Source organism: Gossypium raimondii, chromosome 12, assembly GCF_025698545.1.
Source record: "Gossypium raimondii isolate GPD5lz chromosome 12, ASM2569854v1, whole genome shotgun sequence".
Lineage (NCBI taxonomy): Eukaryota > Viridiplantae > Streptophyta > Magnoliopsida > Malvales > Malvaceae > Gossypium > Gossypium raimondii.
Window position 1 is genome coordinate 41,906,075 of NC_068576.1, and position 18,992 is coordinate 41,925,066.

Consider the following 18,992-nt stretch of genomic DNA (forward strand, 5'->3'; position numbering starts at 1 on the left):
TTCTAACTAATTATGCTGATTTTACAATTATGGTGCCTATTGTGTGCGAATTGTAACGCATACTAGAACCTAGGTTTTAATGCCAATGAACAAGAATTTTGCGACTCCAATTGTGGCGTCATCGGCAATATAAGCAGGTCAAAGCGAGGAATATAATTGAGAAGGGGCTGAGATATTAAAAGAAAATTATTATGAAATAGGTCAATTTATTAATTGAGATATTCGTATAACTTCATGAGTTTGATTCAAGCTTTTCGAATATATTTTATTTAATTTATTTCATATATGAAATCAAATTTGATATAAAAAAAATCTTAAAGGTTAAACAAGTTTGGATAAATTTCTTTTACTATATGAACTTCACACTCTAATGCATAAACACCTTTAAAAATTTTCCTAACTTTTAAATATTATTATTGTTGTTGCAAATGTAAAGACTTATAGTCTCCACGTCCAAAAAATTCTAATTAAAATAACTAAAATACACCTAAAATTATTTAATGTTACAAAAGAAAACAAAAGATTATGCATGGTTAAGGAAAGTAGATCGTGTTAATATATATGAGTAAAATTTAAGAGGGCCAAATATAAAATTACCCCATTCTTTAAAAAATATGGTATTTAGACAGGTTTAAAAAGATTAGACAAACATAAAAGTATTCTTTATTTTGGAATAGGATGCTAAAAATTAAGGAAGAAGAACCCTAAGGAAATGATGTTTGAGTAAAACTCCATAACGTGTAATGTAAGAATCTTGAATTAAGTTAAAGAAGAGAATATTGTCATTTCATTTACTTCAAATTTGGAAGTTTAATGCAATGATTGATTAATAAACCGACAAGACGAGAACTTCTTGCTATTGTAAAATGATGAACGTAGCTTTCACGAAGTTGTGGGACACAAAAAAGAAATATTTTATTATCCACCTTGCTTCATCAAAAGCTTTTAAAATCCTCCATATTCCTTGCTATTTTCCCCAAACAAAGCTTTGAGAAATCCTCCGTATCGTAGTTGAAGATGGCGGTTTTGATGTCAGTGGTTTATGGTGTGGCAATCGCCTGGACTCTCAAACTATTGTATGCCATTTGGTGGAAACCTAAAGCGATAGAGAAGAAGCTAAGGAAACAGGGCATCCATGGCTACCCCTACAAGTTGATTTACGGGAACACCACGGAGATGATGGAGTTAGCTAAGGAAAAAGGGTCGGAACCCGTGGAGCAGCCGCACGACATCGTACCTCGTATCAATCCTTTGCTTCATGATCTCGCCACTACTCACAGTATGTCATGTCGTTTACTGATATCAGTCGTTTTTTTCTTTTTTATGTTGACAACCACTTTGAAAAAAAAAATCATATAGATCATTGCAATCGAATCCAGAAAAACCTAGAAATCTATCATGGTTGTGACTTTTGCCATATATATTATATGGGATATTCAGTCGTATGTGGACAGCCGAAAGTGACAAACAGAGATAATAGCAGTTTCATATCGATATATTCTAGGCTGAATCAGCATAGAAATGAAGTTCTTCTCATACTAAAAGACAAGTTCATTACATCACCCTTTGTTTAATATTCTGGTTTGACGTTTAGGTATCTAACGTTCTGGATTTGTTAAACAAATAAAAATAAAACATGTGGAGTTAACCACCAAGTAAGGGTATTGGGCTCTTGCTTGTACTTTAAGACGAACACAACACAAATTCTATGATCTCAGTTGAGACTGTCCAGTCCACTGTGTGCTTGCATCAGCGTTCAATATTTCTTAGAACATTTTAAATGCATTGCATGCGGGTCTGACGTTGGAATCCCTTAAAAGTAAAAACTTCACATCATATTACTTTAAATGTTTTAACCATGCATGCAGAGAAATCGTTCGTTGTTTGGTATGGAACAACTCCTCGAGTGGCAATCATGGAGCCAAATTTGATAAAAGAGGTTCTGAACAACAAAACTGGTGATTTCCCAAAGCCAGAAATAAATTCATTCACTCAGCTGTTCGTGACTGGACTTGCCAGCTATAATGGAGATAAATGGGCCAAACATAGGAAAATCGTTAATCCTGCCTTCCATGTAGAGAAGTTGAAGGTTATTATTTGCTTTTATAGCTTTATATTATTTTATACTTGCTTTCTTTGTTTAGCATGTTTTAATTCCAGTAATATATATTGGAGACTTATTTGAGGCTATTTGGGTGCCTAGCATATGTTGCCTGCATTTGTTGTCTGTACGGACGAAATGATTTCCAAATGGAGAAAGTTGGTGAACTTCATGGGGTCAAGCGAAGTGGATATGTCGGTTGAATTTCAAAACTTAACCGGGGATGTTATATCCAGAGCAGCTTTTGGCAGCAATTTTGAAGAAGGGAGGTTGATATTCCTTCTGCAAAAAGAACAAGGGCGGCTGTTTTTACAGTCCCAGATGAACATCAATTTCCCATTGTTAAGGTGCACCTTTTACCCCACATATGCAATTTGCTAACTCATTCATTATTTTTAAACATCGTTAAAATGGGTATCAATTTTCATTGCTTCTCCGTCAGGTTTCTTCCAACCAAAGTAAACAAGAGAATGAAGCACATAAACAGAGAAGTGGGATCCTTATTGACAAGAATAATAGAAAAAAGAGAGAAATTTATAAGAGCAGGAGATCACAAGGACGATTTGCTGGGCTTGCTCCTCAAGTCTAATCTCAATGAAGTGGAAGTAAACAAGAATTCGGATGGAGGGATGAGCATGGCAGATGTGATTGAAGAGTGCAAGTTGTTTTACTTCGCTGGTCAGGAAACTACAACCAATTTGTTGACTTGGACCATGATTGTGTTGAGCATGCATAATGAGTGGCAGGAGAGAGCCAGGGAAGAGGTGCTTCAAGTTTTTGGGAACAATAAACCCGATTATGATGACTTGAATCGCTTGAAGATAGTAAGTTTGATTAATATATATCTATTCTTTGAGCATGTATAGTCTTTCTTGCTTAATTTTGATGATTTAAGATTGATATTTGTTTAAACGTTGCTAGGTAAACATGATACTGCTAGAAGTAATGAGACTATATCCGTCAACGTCCCTGATTCGATGCACGAAGAAAGAGACGAAGCTGGGAGATATGAGTCTTCCAGCAGGGGTGCAACTGTTCATGCCATTGCACATTGTGCATAGAGATAAAGAACAATGGGGAGAAGACGTGATGGAGTTCAAGCCAGAGAGATTTTCAGAAGGGATGTTTAAGGCAACGAAGGATAAGGTATCCTACTTCCCTTTCGGATGGGGCCCTAGAATATGCGTTGGACAAAACTTTGCGATGCTTGAATCCAAATTGGCCATCGCCAAAATCTTGCAGAACTTTTCATTCCAACTATCTCCAACTTATACTCACGCCCCACATGCTGCTGTCACACTTCAACCTCGTTATGGTGCTCAAGTCATATTACATAAACTAGGAGAATGTGCGTGAGGCATGCTTGCTTTTCTATTCTCTCTATCTGAAATTACAGCTGCATGCAACAATCTCATGTGAAAAAGTTCAAGCTTTTATGATTTTATACATATATAATTTTTAGTTTTTCTCTAGCTACTTGTAAAACATTAAAAAAATAATAATAATCGAGGTTTGCCTTAATTCGGTCAAAACTTAAAACTACTTATCTATACAATTCTGTACTCTTTGATTGCTCGGATTTTAAAAAAAAAAACTCGTTTCTAATACTTAAACATGGAATATTTTTTTTGGTCTTGAATGGAATTAGAAGAACTAATGTTACAGGTCTATTTTTTTTTTTTTTTACTTGTATCATTCTGAAGATAACAACCAAATTAGTATCCTCATTAACTGAAGCCAACCAAAGACAAATAGTATGGGTTACCATTCTACTTCAATCAAAATTAGGTTGTTTTAAGAAGTTCAATGATTCCCGTCCACCCCCATTCAACAATTCTACTACAGGGTATAGAAACAAGCTGTTCACTAGAAAGAACTTAAGAAAGCTATAGCAATTTGCGATTATAAGCACCGGGGGTAAATGTAAATAAAAAATGGGAATTTTACTAAACACAACAAATCATAAAGTGACCAAAAACTAGAAGCTAACGTAGCCTGCCATGCCTCTAAAATTCCAGCTATTATCCTAATTATCTTCCATGTACTCGGTATTTTCTATCAAAATAACGTATCCCTCTAGGATGGGCGAGAGGGGGACATACCTGTACAAAATGGAATAGTGTTAGAGAAATCTTAAACCCATGCAACATCTCGCGAGTCACTCAGAAGCTAACTTACTTTTCAGTAGCCAGCTCTGCTTTCTCACCGGCAGCCAGAAGTCCAAAGTCATTAACATCCTTGGCTGTACAAGAAAACAACATTATATGAGACCAAAAAAACCTGCTGCATTAACAAACACATACCAACACTGGAAAGCAAGTGGCATACTGGTATACTGAAACAAACCTTCATTGCCAAAACAAGGTAGTAAAGAACGAAATGGTATTTCCCCAGAATAATAGATTTCAAATCAAGACATGGATGCAGCATTGTAACCAAACCAACAAGTGCAGTCCTGGTGATAACAAAAGACAACAAACTTTTCACAAGGTCCAACTAAAATGAAGCACGCAGTAGCATTTTACGGAAAGAAAGCCTCTCCCCCAAGTCAACAGTGTCTATAATTTTATGAATGTTTGTTTATGTGGAAGAACTACTTACGGTGGACACAAAAGGCGATCAGAATGATAGGGATTAAGTGTCAACAGACCCTTCCCCATATGTACTAAATCTTGAGCAATTCGCACCTGCAAAAACAATTCAGACTTAGTTTCTATAGCAAATGCACATGTATCGTGCATGAAACTACAAAGATAAATACAAAAAAGACTTACACAGAATAAAAGGCCAAGAACTTTGTAGTAAAAACTTGAAAGATTACGAAGCATGCCAGCTATGCTAGCATTATCAGTTCTAGCACCTATCAAACCCAAGGAGATAACAGTAGTGTTGAAGTTGGTCAGCATGCAGCCAACACTCGACAGCAAGCAGGCCATGAAGACCAAGTCATGCTGAAACAGATGCAAGGGCTGCTGATGCAAGCTACTTCTGTTCATTTTGTTGTATTTAGTTAATGAAATGTGTCTTAGTTCATTTCTAACTAAGTTAGGCTTATGATTGATGTAATTAGGCAGTATGTGAGCTGTAAACACAACTTTGTATAAGCTTACAAGTTTAAGTTTCAAGTTTCTATGTAATTAGTGGAGGTAGGTAATGTTTAGGTGATTAATTGCTGCTGTTAACAAGCTTAGTGCTTGATTTATGTATTGGCATTATGCCATTATTTGTTCAATGAATGAAAAATCAGTTTTTTTGTTCATAAAAAATACTCTCCATTTTCCTTAGCTTTTCTTCTTTTTCTGAAGCTCGAATTCACTTGTTTGCTCAGCAAGCATCGAGGCTTGAGGCACAAGACACTTGCCTAGTCTGTTATTTCTGTTACAGCACCAACAATCGGTATCTAGAGCCCATTTCTTAAGGGACCTGGTATTCAAAGAATGGCTTCATCAAGCTTTTCACCAGCTGCACCACAAGTCTTCAATGGGGAAGGCTATCACATATGGGTGGTCAAAAATGAAGACCTACCTGCAGGCTTTCGATCTGTGGGAGGTGGTCAACTCTGATGTTGAACCAGAACCACTTAGAGCCAATCCAACAGTGGCTCAGATCAGGCAGCATGCTGATGAGAGGACCAAGAGGCACAAGGCCATGTCTTGCATCCAAAACTCAGTTTCAGATGTGATTTTCACAAGGATTATGGCTTGTGAAACACCAAAGCAGGCTTGGGACAAGTTGCAAGAGGAGTTTCAAGGGACAGAAAGGACAAGGCAGCAACAGTTGTTGAATTTGAGGAGAGATTTCGAGAATTTGAAGATGAAGGAAGAAGAAACTGTCAAGCAATACTCTGCCAGGATTATGGCTGTGGTTAACAACATTAGGCTCCTAGGAGAGCATTTCAATGAAGCTAGGATAGTGGAGAAGGTTATTGCAACTCTGCCTTAGAGGTATGAGGCAAAAATCTCATCTCTCAAGGACTCAAGGGATTTGACCAGCATTCCTTTGACAGAGCTCATAAATGCTCTCTATGCACAAGAGCAGAGAAGAGCTAGTAGGTGGAGGAACACCAAGAAGGTGCCTTTCAGCAAAGACCAATACTGCCTACAAAGGCAAGAAGACCTGGAAAAATAGGCATAAGCTTGATGCTGCAAGGAGCAATGATCAACCTTGCAGGCATTGCAAGAGGCCTGGACATCCAGAAGAAAAATGCTGGTTCAATCCAGATGCTGTGTGTCAACACTGCAAGAAGAAATGTCATGTTGAGAGAGTCTGCAAAAGCAAGGGTAAGCCAAGGCAGAGTCATACCCAACAAGTGAAGGCAAAAGCTCGAGTGGCCAAGGAAGACAGTGACCAAGAGGAGCAAGTCTTTGCTGTGTCATGCTCAGCTGCTCAACAAAGAGTTCCATCTGGTTGGCTCCTAGATAGTGGATGCACCAATCACATGACACCTGATGCTGCAATCTTTAAGTCTTTAGACAGAAGCTGCAGAACTAAAGTCAGAATAGGAAATGGCCATTTTATTCAAGCTGAAGGCAAATGTGATGTGCTGATAAGCACTTCCACAGGTACCAAAGTGATCTCAAATGTGCTCTTGGTGCCTGAAATTGACAGAAACCTACTCAGCATAGCTCAATTGCTGGAGAAAGGTTATTCTGTGATGTTCAAAGATAACCAGTGCCAAATCAGTGATCCAAGTGGATCCAAGCTGATGGCAGTCCCTATGGCTGATAAAAGCTTTGTAGTTGACTGGACAAAGGAGTCAGACACTGCCTACACAGTGGATCAGATGAATCCAAGCTTTGGCATCAAAGGCTTGGACATGCCAACTTCAGATTGATGGCTCGAATGGTCAGAGAGGGCTTGGCTGAGAACTTCATCAACTCAGTAGGGCATGATGATGTATGTGAAATATGTCAACTAGGAAAGCAGGCCAGACTTTCATTTCCCTCGAGTCAAGCCTGGGGAGCCTCTGAAAAACTGCAATTGGTGCACACTGATGTGTGTGGCCCCATGAAGACTGAGTCATTAAGTGGAAACAGGTATTTCATACTGTTTATTGATGATTTCTCGAGATATTGTTGGCTTTACTTATTAAAACAGAAATCAGAGGTGACCTCTGTGTTTTGGAAGTTTAAAACTACTGCTGAGACTGAAACAGGTTGCAAGCTGAAGACCATAAGGTCTGATAATGGGACTGGGTACACCTCAGCTCAGTTCCAAGCCTTCTGTGACATGGCAGGCATCAAACATCAACTTACCAACACTTATACACCTCAGCAAAATGGTGTAAGTGAAAGAAAGAACAGGAGCTTGATGGATATGGCCAGATGCTTGATGATTCAGAAGAATCTGCCTAAAACTCTATGGGCAGAAGTAGTTAACACTGCAACCTACATTCAAAATAGGCTTCCAACCAAGGCTTTGAACCAGAAGACTCCATTCGAGGCTTGGTTTGGATTCAAGCCATCACTGGCTCATCTGAGGGTCTTTGGATGCATCTGTTATGCACATGTGCCTGCTGTTAAAAGGGACAAGTTGTCTGAAAGGGCTCAACTTGGTGTTCTGATGGGCTACAGCACTGTCAAGAAGGGCTATAGGATCTTGAATCCTTCAACAAACAAAGTGACAGTCAGCAGGGATGTAGTATTTGATGAAAGGTCATGTTGGAACTGGGAAAGACATGAACCTGAGGAAGTTTCAGAAGAACTTGCAGCAGATCAAGCTGAGCCAGACCAAAATGGTCCTGAAATGGACATTGATGATGAACCAGTTAGGGGAACAAGACCATTGACTGAGATTTATGAAAGGGCTCATGTAGCCATAGCTGAACCATGCAACTTTGAAGAGGCTGAAGCTCAACAAGGGTGGAAGCAGGCAATGGCTGAGGAGATCAGCATGATTGAGAAGAACCAGACCTGGGAATTGGTTGAAAGGCCAGTTAGAAGAAAGGTTATTGGAGTAAAATGGGTGTACAATGCCAAGCAAAATGCTGATGGAACCTTGAACAAACTGAAAGCAATGTTAGTTGTCAAGGGGTTCAGTCAGAAATATGGCCTGGACTACCTGGAGACCTTTGCACCAGTGGCCAGGCTCGACACCATCAGATTGCTGATTGTCTTAGCAGCACAGCTCGAATGGAAGATCCATCAACTCGATGTGAAGTTAGCCTTTCTGAATGGCTTCTTAGATGAAGACATCTATGTTGAACAACCACAAGGGTTTGAGATAGCTGGCAGAGAGCATATGGTCTACAAACTGAAGAAGGCCCTATATGGCTTGGAACAGGCCCCAAAGGCCTAGTATAGCAGAATCGATAGCTACTTGATTGGCTTGGGATTCGATCAAAGCAAGAGTGAGCCAACATTATATGTTAAGAAGGAAGGGGCACAGATACAGCTCATTGTGTCCCTGTATGTTGATGACCTGCTGGTGACAGGAGAAGATCAAACAGTGCTAGTCGATTTCAAGACCAAGATACAGGAGGTGTTTGAAATGTCAGATCTAGGGGAGATGTCCTATTTTCTTGGAATGGAAGTGTTACAAACTCAGAATGGGATATTTCTAAGTCAGAGAAGCTTTGCCACAAATATTCTGACTAAGTTTTGCATGCAAAACAGCAAGGCAACTAAGACTTCTATTGCTGTTGGAGAAAAACTATTGAGCCAAGGTGATTTTGAGAAGGTTTTTGAAACAACCTACAGAAGTCTAGTTGGTTGCTTGTTATATTTAACTGTCACTAGACTAGATATTATGTATGCTGTAGGATTGCTCTCAAGATTCTTACATTGCTGCAATGAGAAGCATTTTCAAGCTGCTAAAAGAGTGCTCAGATATGTCAAAGGCACTTTAAGCCATGGTTTGAGGTATAGTAAAGAAAGAAATCCGAAGCTGGTTGGCTATACTGATAGTGACTGGGCTGGTTCGATAGATGATATGAAAAGCACCACAGGGTATGCCTTCAACCTTGGTTCAGCCATGTTTTGCTGGAGCTCGAAGAAGCAAAGCCTGGTGGCTCAATCTGCTGCTGAAGCAGAGTATGTGGCAGCAGCAAATGCTGTCAATCAAGGCATTTGGCTAAGAAAAATCTTGATTGACTTGAATGTTCAACAGAAAGAAGCAACAGAGATCTTCTGTGACAACCAATCTGCTGTTGCAATTGCCAAAAATCCAGTGTTCCATGGTAGAACAAAGCATTTTAGCATTAAACTACATGTTGTTCGAGAAATGGAGCAAGCATCAGAAGTGAAATTGATTCACTGCAACTCAGAGGATCAACTTGCTGACATTCTGACCAAGCCTCTAAATGTCTCAAGATTCGAGTGCTTAAGAAGTAAATTGGGTGTTTGCACCATGCTAACCAAGGAGGAGTGTTGAAGTTGGTCGAGATGCGGTAGACACTCGACGACAAGCGTGCCATGAAGACCAAGTCATGTGAAACAGATGCAAGGTCTGCGATGCAAGCTACTACATTCATTTTGTTGTATTTAGTTAATGAAATGTGTCTTAGTTCATTTCTAACTAAGTTAGGCTTATGATTGATGTAATTAGGCGTTATGTGAGTTGTAAACACGACTTTGTACAAGCTTACAAGTTTAAGTTTCAAGTTTCTATGTAATTAGTGGAGGTAGGTAATGTTTAGGTGATTAATTGTCATTGTTAACAAGCTTAGTGCTTGATTTATGTATTGGCATTATGCCATTATTTGTTCAATGAATGAAAAATCGTTTTTTGTTCATAAAAATACTCTCCATTTTCCTTAGCTTTTCTTCTTTTTCTGAAGCTCGAATTCACTTGTTTGCTCAGCAAGCATCGAGGCTTGAGGCACAAGACACTTGCCTAGTCTGTTATTTCTGTTACAGCACCAACAAGTAGCTTGTAGCACCAATATAAACACTTAAATGGAAGCTGATTGGAGACAATAAAAAATATAAAGTTCAACCATATTACCATTGCAACTTCTAAATCTGTATCATGATTAAGCCTGCTTAAAGTGTCCATCATATTGACCTGCAGAATACATATGCAACAGATAAAATGGTGAGAAGGAGGCGTATCATAACAAAAATGACAACAACAAAAGATCAATAATCTCTCTACAACTTTCCCAACATTTTGAACTTAAATCTAGGATTTTAGAGGAAGGTACAACAAATAGTGAAATAAGTAGTTTAGCAAGAAGTAATCAAATTACCTTTGGGTGATATACACAGAAGACCAAGAGCCAAAAGAACTGCCCGTCGAATTTTCTGCTCACCATATTGCAAAAGATGCTTCAGTGAACAAATTGACATCTCAAGACCTACCTCTTTAGCCATTGCTACCATGGCAATTCCAAGCACAGCAAAATCTTGGGAGGTTTCAGCGTTTTCGAGATGTTAACAATGACCAAGAAGCTTCTGGACCTGCATATAATATAGTTTAGCCAAAATTATGCTCTAATTTTAGTATTGAACAACATTTTAATGGATTTCAGAGAATACCGTCAGAACATTCCCAGTTTCGGCATGGGCACAAGAAAGCAGTGTGATATCAACGTAATTTCTCATATTTTCAGAAAAAGATTTTGAAACCTCCGAAGTGGCCTCCACACCTTCCTGTTAAGTAAGGTGAACAGTCCAGATATATCATTTCAAATTAGCATATCACAGTAATCATTCAAGAGAAAAAATATATATCAGGAAGCCTCGAATAAGTTAATCACCTGCTTCCCAAGGTATATAAGACCAAGAGTAAGAACTAGAAGCCAACTTAGGGGCTACCCTAGTTCTGACACAGTTTTGCCAGTTAAAGCATCTGCAATTGCCTGCAAAACCTCCTCATTGCAGGAACCCAAGTAAACCAAACCCAATGAAATTGCAGTAAAGGCAATCACATCGAGTGGGACATTTTCATGTTTAAGTATCGCAGTCAGGCTGTTAAGTATCTATCAATAACATTGGTAAGCTTTCTTTAGAATTACTTATGTACAGTCCACAATCTCATCCACAAAACAAAAGATGGATAGAATTGTTAAATGATGTACATCTAATAAAAAATAGCAGGAGAAAGAGAGAAACCTGCTCATCTTGAGCACCTGCGTATGCAATCCCCAAACCCATAATTGCACCAATTTGGATTGAAGAATCTTCTTTATTTATATATTCACTCAGAAGTGCCAAAGCCTGAAAATAAAATAGGACACATATAGCAGACATTATACTCTCTGCACAAACCAAGAGATGAAGAGTAGAAAGAAACTCACAGGATCACAATCATTAGTAACACTACAGTTGACGAGCCCAACTTCTAATAATGCTCCAGCAATCACGTAGTTATCATCGCTATGTAAATACTTGTCAATTTGAGCAAGCCTAGAGTCGACATCCCACAATAGAATCATGCCCTGTTATTTAGAAATCTTATTATTTTAACTGAATTCCTAACAGGAAACTGAGTAACAGTTTATGCATGCCCATATGGAGGCAAATTTTGTATTTCAATAAACTTGCTACAACACTGATCTTCGCATGTTCTTTGTTTTTGAAAAGCTAATTTTTAGGTGAACCATCACTTGAAGAGAAGAAGCAAACAATAGGAGAACAAATAACACTTCCTATAAATTGTCTAATAAACGAGTTATTCACAAGCTTTAATTTCCAGTTACCTCGCAACACTGGTGAGGTATAGACAAGTTCTCCTGAAATTTGTAATATCAACATGCTCAGTTAAAGGGTCAAGATAGTCAACCTGCAATTGGATGTAAATCATATGTTTCAAGCTCTATAAAAGTAGGAGGGTCCTCAAATAAAAAACTTAAGGAAAAAAAAGTTGATGGATACCTCCATCAAGAGATCAACAGCTTCAGATTCAGTATTGTTTTGTAAACGTACAAATATATTAGAAATTGGAAAGCATGGCAAATACTGGAAAAAAATTTTCTTCTGCGATACATCAATTGCTTGTTGATATGATAAGATAGCTAAACTTTCATGTGAAAAGCAACAATTTGTTTCGTAAGCTCCATTAGATCATCAACTGGGGCATCTTCACTCTGTATTGGTGGAAAAGTAAGTAAATACAATATCTCACCATTTAGGAAAAACCTAGAGAGACAATTGTTTTGAAGTGCATCACTCATAAGACTACTAGATGTCTATAGATCGTTAGATTTCTAACTTGTCGCATCAGATACTCTTGCGAAATTTCTCCTGCCAAGATCCCGACAGCAAATAAATTAATAAGCAATGCCAAAAAGGTTCCTGCTAGGTTTTCCAACAACATGAGAAGGAAAAGATTCATATAGGTCATGGAAAAGCTTCACATAAGTCATCCTTTGGTTATGGATTCTAAGAAATAAAAGTTGGATTATGTTGAAGCATGGTCAGCATGCAGCAACCAAGACAGTCGAGGCCATCAAATGCAGAAGCTGCTAGCTCATCAAGCCAGCAAGCATGTTTTTGTTTCATTTTGTATTCTAAGTTTATGTAATGTAACTTAGTTCAATTTTAACCATGTTAGGTTTATCTTTGATGTAAAATTGATGGTGATTGAGCTGATTAATCAGCTTTGTTCATTTGTACAAGTTAATTAGCTCAAGTTACTAAGTTACTTAGTGTAGTAGGTTGAGATTAGGTTAACCTACTGTTTTGTCAAGTTGTAAACTTGTTTATGTATTGACTTTATGCCATTTTAAGTTTTTTGAATGAATTCAATCAAGATTTCATCCACATGCTCTATATTTTAGCTTTACTCTAAAATTTGTTTTGATTTTCTGCTTTTGTTTCTACCGTAAGTCTCGATCCTTGTTTAACAAGTTTCTTGTTGAACCTTATTGTTAGTTGCTTTCACTCCAACAATTGGTATCAGAGCTACATTCTTAGAGGACCTGTTATAACTCAACAAGAGGCACCATGGCTTCATCAGGTTTTTCACCAGCTTCACCACCTGTCTTCAATGGAGAGGGCTTCAACATTTGGGCAGTTAAGATGAGGACTTACTTGTAGGCATTCGACCTATGGGAAGTAGTTAACTCAGATGTTGAACCAGTACCTCTCAAAGCAAATCCAACTGTTGCTCAAATAAGGCAACATGCTGATGAAAGAACAAAAAGGCACAAGGCCATGTCATACATACAAAATTATGTGACATATGTGATCTTCATGAGGATCATAGCCTGTGAAACACCAAAGGAGGCTTGGGACAAGCTGAAAGAAGAGTTTCAGGGGACTGAGAGAACAAGGCAACAACAGCTGCTCAACTTGAGAAGGGATTTTAAAAATCTCAAAATGAAAGAGGAAGAAATAGTTAAGCAGTACTCAGACCGAATTATGGCTGTAGTAAACAGCATAAGGCTCCTTGGAGACCAATTCAATGAAGCTAGAATAGTTGAGAAAGTCATGTCCACTTTACCAGAGAGGTATGAAGCCAAAATTTCATCCCTCGAAGACTCAAGGGACTTGACAACTATCTCCTTAACTGAGTTAATCAATGCCTTGTATGCACAAGAGCAAAGAAGAGCCAGCAGACAAGATGAGAACTAGGAAGGGGCTTTTCAAGCCAAAACTAAAGAAGCCTCGAGCATCAATGCTCATAAAGGAAAAAAGTTCTGGAAAAATAGGCCTAAGCCTGATGCTGCTAGTAGCAGTAACCAACCCTGCAGGCATTGTAAAAGGGCTGGTCATCCAGAAGATAGATGCTGGTTTAGACCAGATGCAGTATGCCAATATTGCAAGAAGAATGGCCATGTTGAAAAGGTTTGCAAGAACAGAAGCAAACCAAGGCAGAATCAATTTCAACAACTAAAGGTTAAAGCTCGAGTGGCTGAAGAAAGCAGTGATCAAGAAGAACAAGTTTTTGCTGTGTCATGTGCAGCAAACCAGAAGAAGGGTTCAAAGGGCTGGCTTCTAGACAGTGGTTGCACAAACTACATGTCACCAGATGCAACTATCTTCAAGACCTTGGACAGAACCTGTAAAACCAAGGTGAAAATTGGAAATGGTCAGTTCATAAATGCTGAAGGAAGAGGAGATGTGCTGATTTGTACCCCTACAGGTAGCAAAATCATTTCAAATATACTTTTGGTACCTGAAATTGATAGGAACCTTCTTAGTATAACTCAATTACTTGAGAAAGGTTACTCAGTTGTGTTCAAGGAGAAAGAATGCCAAATTTTTGACCCGAGTGGATCAATGCTCATAACAGTCACTATGACTAACAAATGTTTTGAAGTAGACTGACCAAATGACTTACATTCAGCCTTTATAGCCTCCACTGATGACTCTAGGCTCTGGCATCAGAGGCTTGGACATGCAAACTACAAATCCATAGCTCAAATGACCAATGAAGGGCTTGCTGAAAATTTCATCGATTCATTAAAGAATGATGAGCTTTGTGAAATATGTCAATAAGGAAAATTGGCAAGATTACCATTCCCTACAAGTACAGCATGGAGAGCATCAGAGAAGCTGTAACTTGTGCACACTGATGTGTGTGGACCAATGAAGACTGAGTCTCTCAAAGGGAACATGTACTTTATTCTCTTTATTGATGATCATACAAGATACTGCTGGATTTATTTTCTGAAGCAGAAATCAGAAGTTGCATATGTGTTCCTCAAGTATAAGGCTGCTGTTGAAACTGAGTCTGGTTGCAAGCTTAGAGCACTAAGGTCAGACAATGGAACTGATTATACCTCAGCTCAGCTCCAAGCCTACTATGAAGAAGCAGACATCAAACACCAGCTGACTAATGTGTATACATTTCAACAGAATGGGGTAAGTGAAAGAAAAAATAGAAGCTTGATGAATATGGCAAGATGTCTTCTATTTGAGAAGAATTTACCCAAAACTCTGTGGGCTGAAGCAGTTAACACTGCATTCTACCTCCAAAATAGGCTCCCAACCAAGGCCCCAGCTCAGAAGACACCATTTGAAGCCTGGTTTGAATTTAAGCCATCACTGGCTCATCTTAGAACCTTTGGTTGTCTCTACTATGCACAAGTTCCAGCTGTGAAGAGAGGCAAGCTGGATAAAAAGGCTTAAGCAAGATTCTGATGAGCAAAGATGTTGTGTTCAATGAAAAGGGATGCTGGAATTAGGACAAAGCTGAACCAGATGCAGTGGCTGATGACCTTGTGTTGGATCAAGTTGAAAATGATCAAAACACATCTGAAATAGATGTAGATGATGTTCCAATCAGAGGCATTCGATCACTGGCTGATGTTTATGAAAGAGCACAAGTGGCCATTGTTGAACCAAGTTGCTTTGAAGAAGCAGAAAGCCAGGAGGGTTGGAAGCAGGCAATGATTGAAGAAATCAAAATGATTGAAAAGAATCAGACCTGGAGTCTAGTTGAAAGACCAACAAACAGGAAGATTATTGGTGTCAAATGGGTCTATCGAGTTAAAAACAATGCTGATGGCAGCTTAAACAAGTTGAAGGCAAGATTGGTTGTGAAAGGCTTCAGTCAAAGGTATGGATCAGACTACCTGGAGACCTTTGCACCAGTGGCCAGGCTCGACACCATCAGACTACTAGTTGCCTTAGCAGCTCAAAAGCAGTGGATGATACATCAACTTGATATAAAATTAGCATTTTTAAATGGATACCTTGAAGAGGAAATTTATGTGGAGCAACCTCAAGGTTTCAAGGTGCTTGGCAAAGAAGAAATGGTGTACAAGCTCAACAAAGCCTTGTATGGCTTGAAACAGGCCCCAAGGGCCTGGTACAGCTGAATTGATGGTTATCTGACCAGTTTGGGATTCAAAAGGAGTCTTAGCGAGCCAACTCTGTATGTTAAATCAACAAACGATGAAACTCAACTCATTATTTCATCGTATGTCGATGACTTATTGGTGACAGGAGGAGATCGAGAGTTACTGGTCAATTTTAAAGCCAAAATGCAACAGCATTTTGAGATGTCAGACTTGGGGTTGATGTCCTACTTCTTAAGTATGGAAGTAACACAAGCTGAGAAAGGAATTTGGCTAAGTCAGAAGACCTTTGCCATGAAAATTCTCAACAAATTCTCAATGCAGAATGGCAAAACAACCAGCACACCAGTTGCTGCTGGAGAAAAGCTATCGAGCCAAGACAAGCATGAAAAGGTTTATGAAACAACCTACAGAAGTCTAGTTGGATGTTTACTATATTTGACTGCCACTAGACCTGACATAATGTATGCTGTGAGTCTACTCTCGAGGTTCTTGCATTGTTCAAATGAAAGTCATTTTAGAGCTGCAAAAAGAGTCCTAAGATACATCAAGGGAACTTGTCCTATGGAATGCTGTTCACCAAGGCAGAATATTTGAAGCTAGTTGGTTATTGTGACAGTGATTGGGCTGGTTCATTAGATGATATGAAGAGCACTTCGGGTTATGCATTCAACCTAGGCACTGCTATGATTTGCTGGAGCTCAAAGCAGCAGGGAGTAGTAGCTCAGTCAACTGCAGAGGCAGAATATGCTGCAGCAGTCAATCAAGCCATATGGCTTAGAAAAATTTTGACAGACATTAACCATAAGCAAAGTGAAGCAACAGAGATAATGTGTGATAACCAATCTGCTGTTGCAATTGTAAAGAACCTTGTTTTTCATGGGAGGACAAAGCATTTTAATATCAAGCTTCATGCAGTTCGAGAAATGGAGCAAGCTCATGTTATTAAATTGGTTCATTGCAGTTCTGAAGAGCAATTAGCTGATATTTTGACAAAGGCACTCAGTGTTTCAAAGTTTCAACATCTGAGAGCTAAGATGGGAGTTTGCAACATGCTAACCAAGGAGGAGTGTTGAAGCATGGTCAGCATGCAGCAACCAAGACAGTCGAGGCCATCATATGCAGAAGTTGCTAGTTCATCAAGCCAGCAAGCATGTTTTTGTTTCATTTTGTATTCTAAGCTTATGTAATGTAACTTAGTTCAATTTTAACCATGTTAGGTTTATCTTTGATGTAAAATTGATGGTGATTGAGCTGATTAATCAGCTTTGTTCATTTGTACAAGTTAATTAGCTCAAGTTACTAAGTTACTTAGTGGCAGTAGGTTGAGATTAGGTTAACCTACTGTTTTGTCAAGTTGTAAACTTGTTTATGTATTGGCTTTATGCCATTTTTAGTTTTTTGAATGAATTCAATCAAGATTTCATCCACATGCTCTCTATTTTAGCTTTACTCTAAAATTTGTTTTGATTTTCTGCTTTTGTTTCTACCGCAAGTCTCGATCCTTGTTTAGCAAGTTTCTTGTTGAACCTTGCTGTTAGTTGCTCTCCCTCCAACAGATTAGCAAGATAGATAAACGTAAACTATTATCATGATCTAAACAAGTTTGACTAGTAATAGTGAACGAAGCACTTGTTATACAAATTTTCCAGTAGCAAAGGAGTAGAATATAATAACTTATCAGACAGAATAAATGCACACCTCACATATCCATGGCCCCATGAACCAATTTCGCCTTCTGAGCCCAACAATCTGTACTTTAACCTCTCCTGTTTGATTTTCAAACAAAAGAAACAATAGTTAATTTGGAGCAAAAGCAAGAGGGGATTGAGAAGATAAAGCAGAACTTATGTAAGTATGAAAAAAAACTAAGGGCTACCCGTTTGCCATCTGCAGACATGGTCAATGCCAACACAGACAATATATCAGCTAGGTATTTCTGCAAACAAATGAAAGTAATTTAATAATGTAGGACGTATGAAGAAAAAATATATTAAATAATTTCATATATAAAGCAATAATTTCATGTATATTACCAACAAAGTCCCAATATTAAATAATGACTCCATCATAATCATCCTTACCTGCATTGCTTAGCCAAATTACATTTACAAAAGATATAATGAAAGATCATTAAAGCAAAACAAGTAATACCTTCAAATCTGAATCAAGCATAGTCTCATAAAATGCTTTTAGGGTTCCATAATGGGGGCGAAGAAACTTCAACAGCTTTGGAACATAAGTCATGGAGCTGATTGAGGTGCAGACTTCTTGCCTGAAAAGGATATAAAACCAAACTGTAAAAATGATGCTATATTTTGACATTGAAACTACTCCCACAAATAGTAAAACTCATACAAACACCACAATTGATACATTGATGCATCAACCTGATCAAATGTTAATAAAACATACAAGCATTCAATGAAAACTGTTGAACTGTAAAATAAACTCTTATTTCCTCTACATTTTTTAACTTTAAATTTGCAAATAACTGATTACCTCATGCTCAAGAGCTGCTTTCTGGACTCCAGGATCAACATCATATATTCTCTCTACGTATAACTCCAACTGTTGCTTCAGAGCCAAGTCTTCTTCCGATTGTGCATGCTAAGAAAACAAAAACCACCCAAGTTATAAAACAACACAAAAACAAATGGATAAAGATAACTAAAGCATAAACTCGAAATGGGGACTCACAAGATCCTCCTCCTTGTTAACATATTTCTTCTTGGTATCCTTGGGCAGAGGCTTTGTCTGGGTGGTTTCTGTGCCATTTTCTAGATAAGCCTTGACAATTAGGGTACAGGGTTTCTAACTTTCCGGTTGGGAGTGTGTTAGAGTATAGAAAATGACTCTGTTAGTATGTTATTGTTAGTTTGTTATACAGGCTGTTATGCTGTTAGTGAAATTGTTAGCAACAGTTACTCATACACATTTGTATAAATACTATTGATGTACTGATTGAATTCAAGATATAATACTAGTTCATTCTCTGCATATTCAATTTTCTTTGTTCAACTTTCTACAAATATTAACAGAGTGGGAATGGGAACGGGAACGAGAGTGGAGCGTTGTGACTTTATACCTTTTGGATTCGAGTATGGGCTCGCTTCGAAGCAAAAAGTTTTTCCAAAATAATTTGTTTAAAAAATTTTATCTCTACAAATCTTTCTCTTGAATACTGAACTCTTTAATTACTTT

The 18,992-nt window shown here is 38.2% G+C and overlaps 1 protein-coding gene and 1 pseudogene across 1 annotated transcript; one reads left to right on the plus strand and one right to left on the minus strand.

Moving 5' to 3' along the window:
* Positions 1-900: 900 nt before the first annotated feature.
* LOC105764217 (cytochrome P450 CYP72A219) lies at positions 901-3,622 on the plus strand. The gene is made up of 5 exons (XM_012582725.2): positions 901-1,279; positions 1,869-2,089; positions 2,204-2,448; positions 2,544-2,925; positions 3,023-3,622. The coding sequence occupies exons 1-5, from the start codon at positions 1,018-1,020 to the stop codon at positions 3,455-3,457; spliced, it is 1,545 nt and encodes a 514-aa protein (XP_012438179.1). The 5' UTR covers positions 901-1,017; the 3' UTR covers positions 3,458-3,622.
* Positions 3,623-4,106: 484 nt separating this feature from the next.
* LOC105764218 (26S proteasome non-ATPase regulatory subunit 2 homolog A-like) lies at positions 4,107-18,726 on the minus strand (annotated as a pseudogene).
* Between the last annotated feature and the right edge of the window lie 266 nt (positions 18,727-18,992).

Bases quoted from the DNA above. Each gene is read 5' to 3' on its own strand.
- LOC105764217 (XM_012582725.2), top strand. From the start codon at position 1,018: ATGGCGGTTTTGATGTCAGTGGTTTATGGTGTGGCAATCGCCTGGACT. The intron at 2,090-2,203 runs GTTATTATTTGC...TTGGGTGCCTAG, and splicing joins TCCATGTAGAGAAGTTGAAG to CATATGTTGCCTGCATTTGT. The intron at 2,926-3,022 runs GTAAGTTTGATT...AAACGTTGCTAG, and splicing joins ACTTGAATCGCTTGAAGATA to GTAAACATGATACTGCTAGA.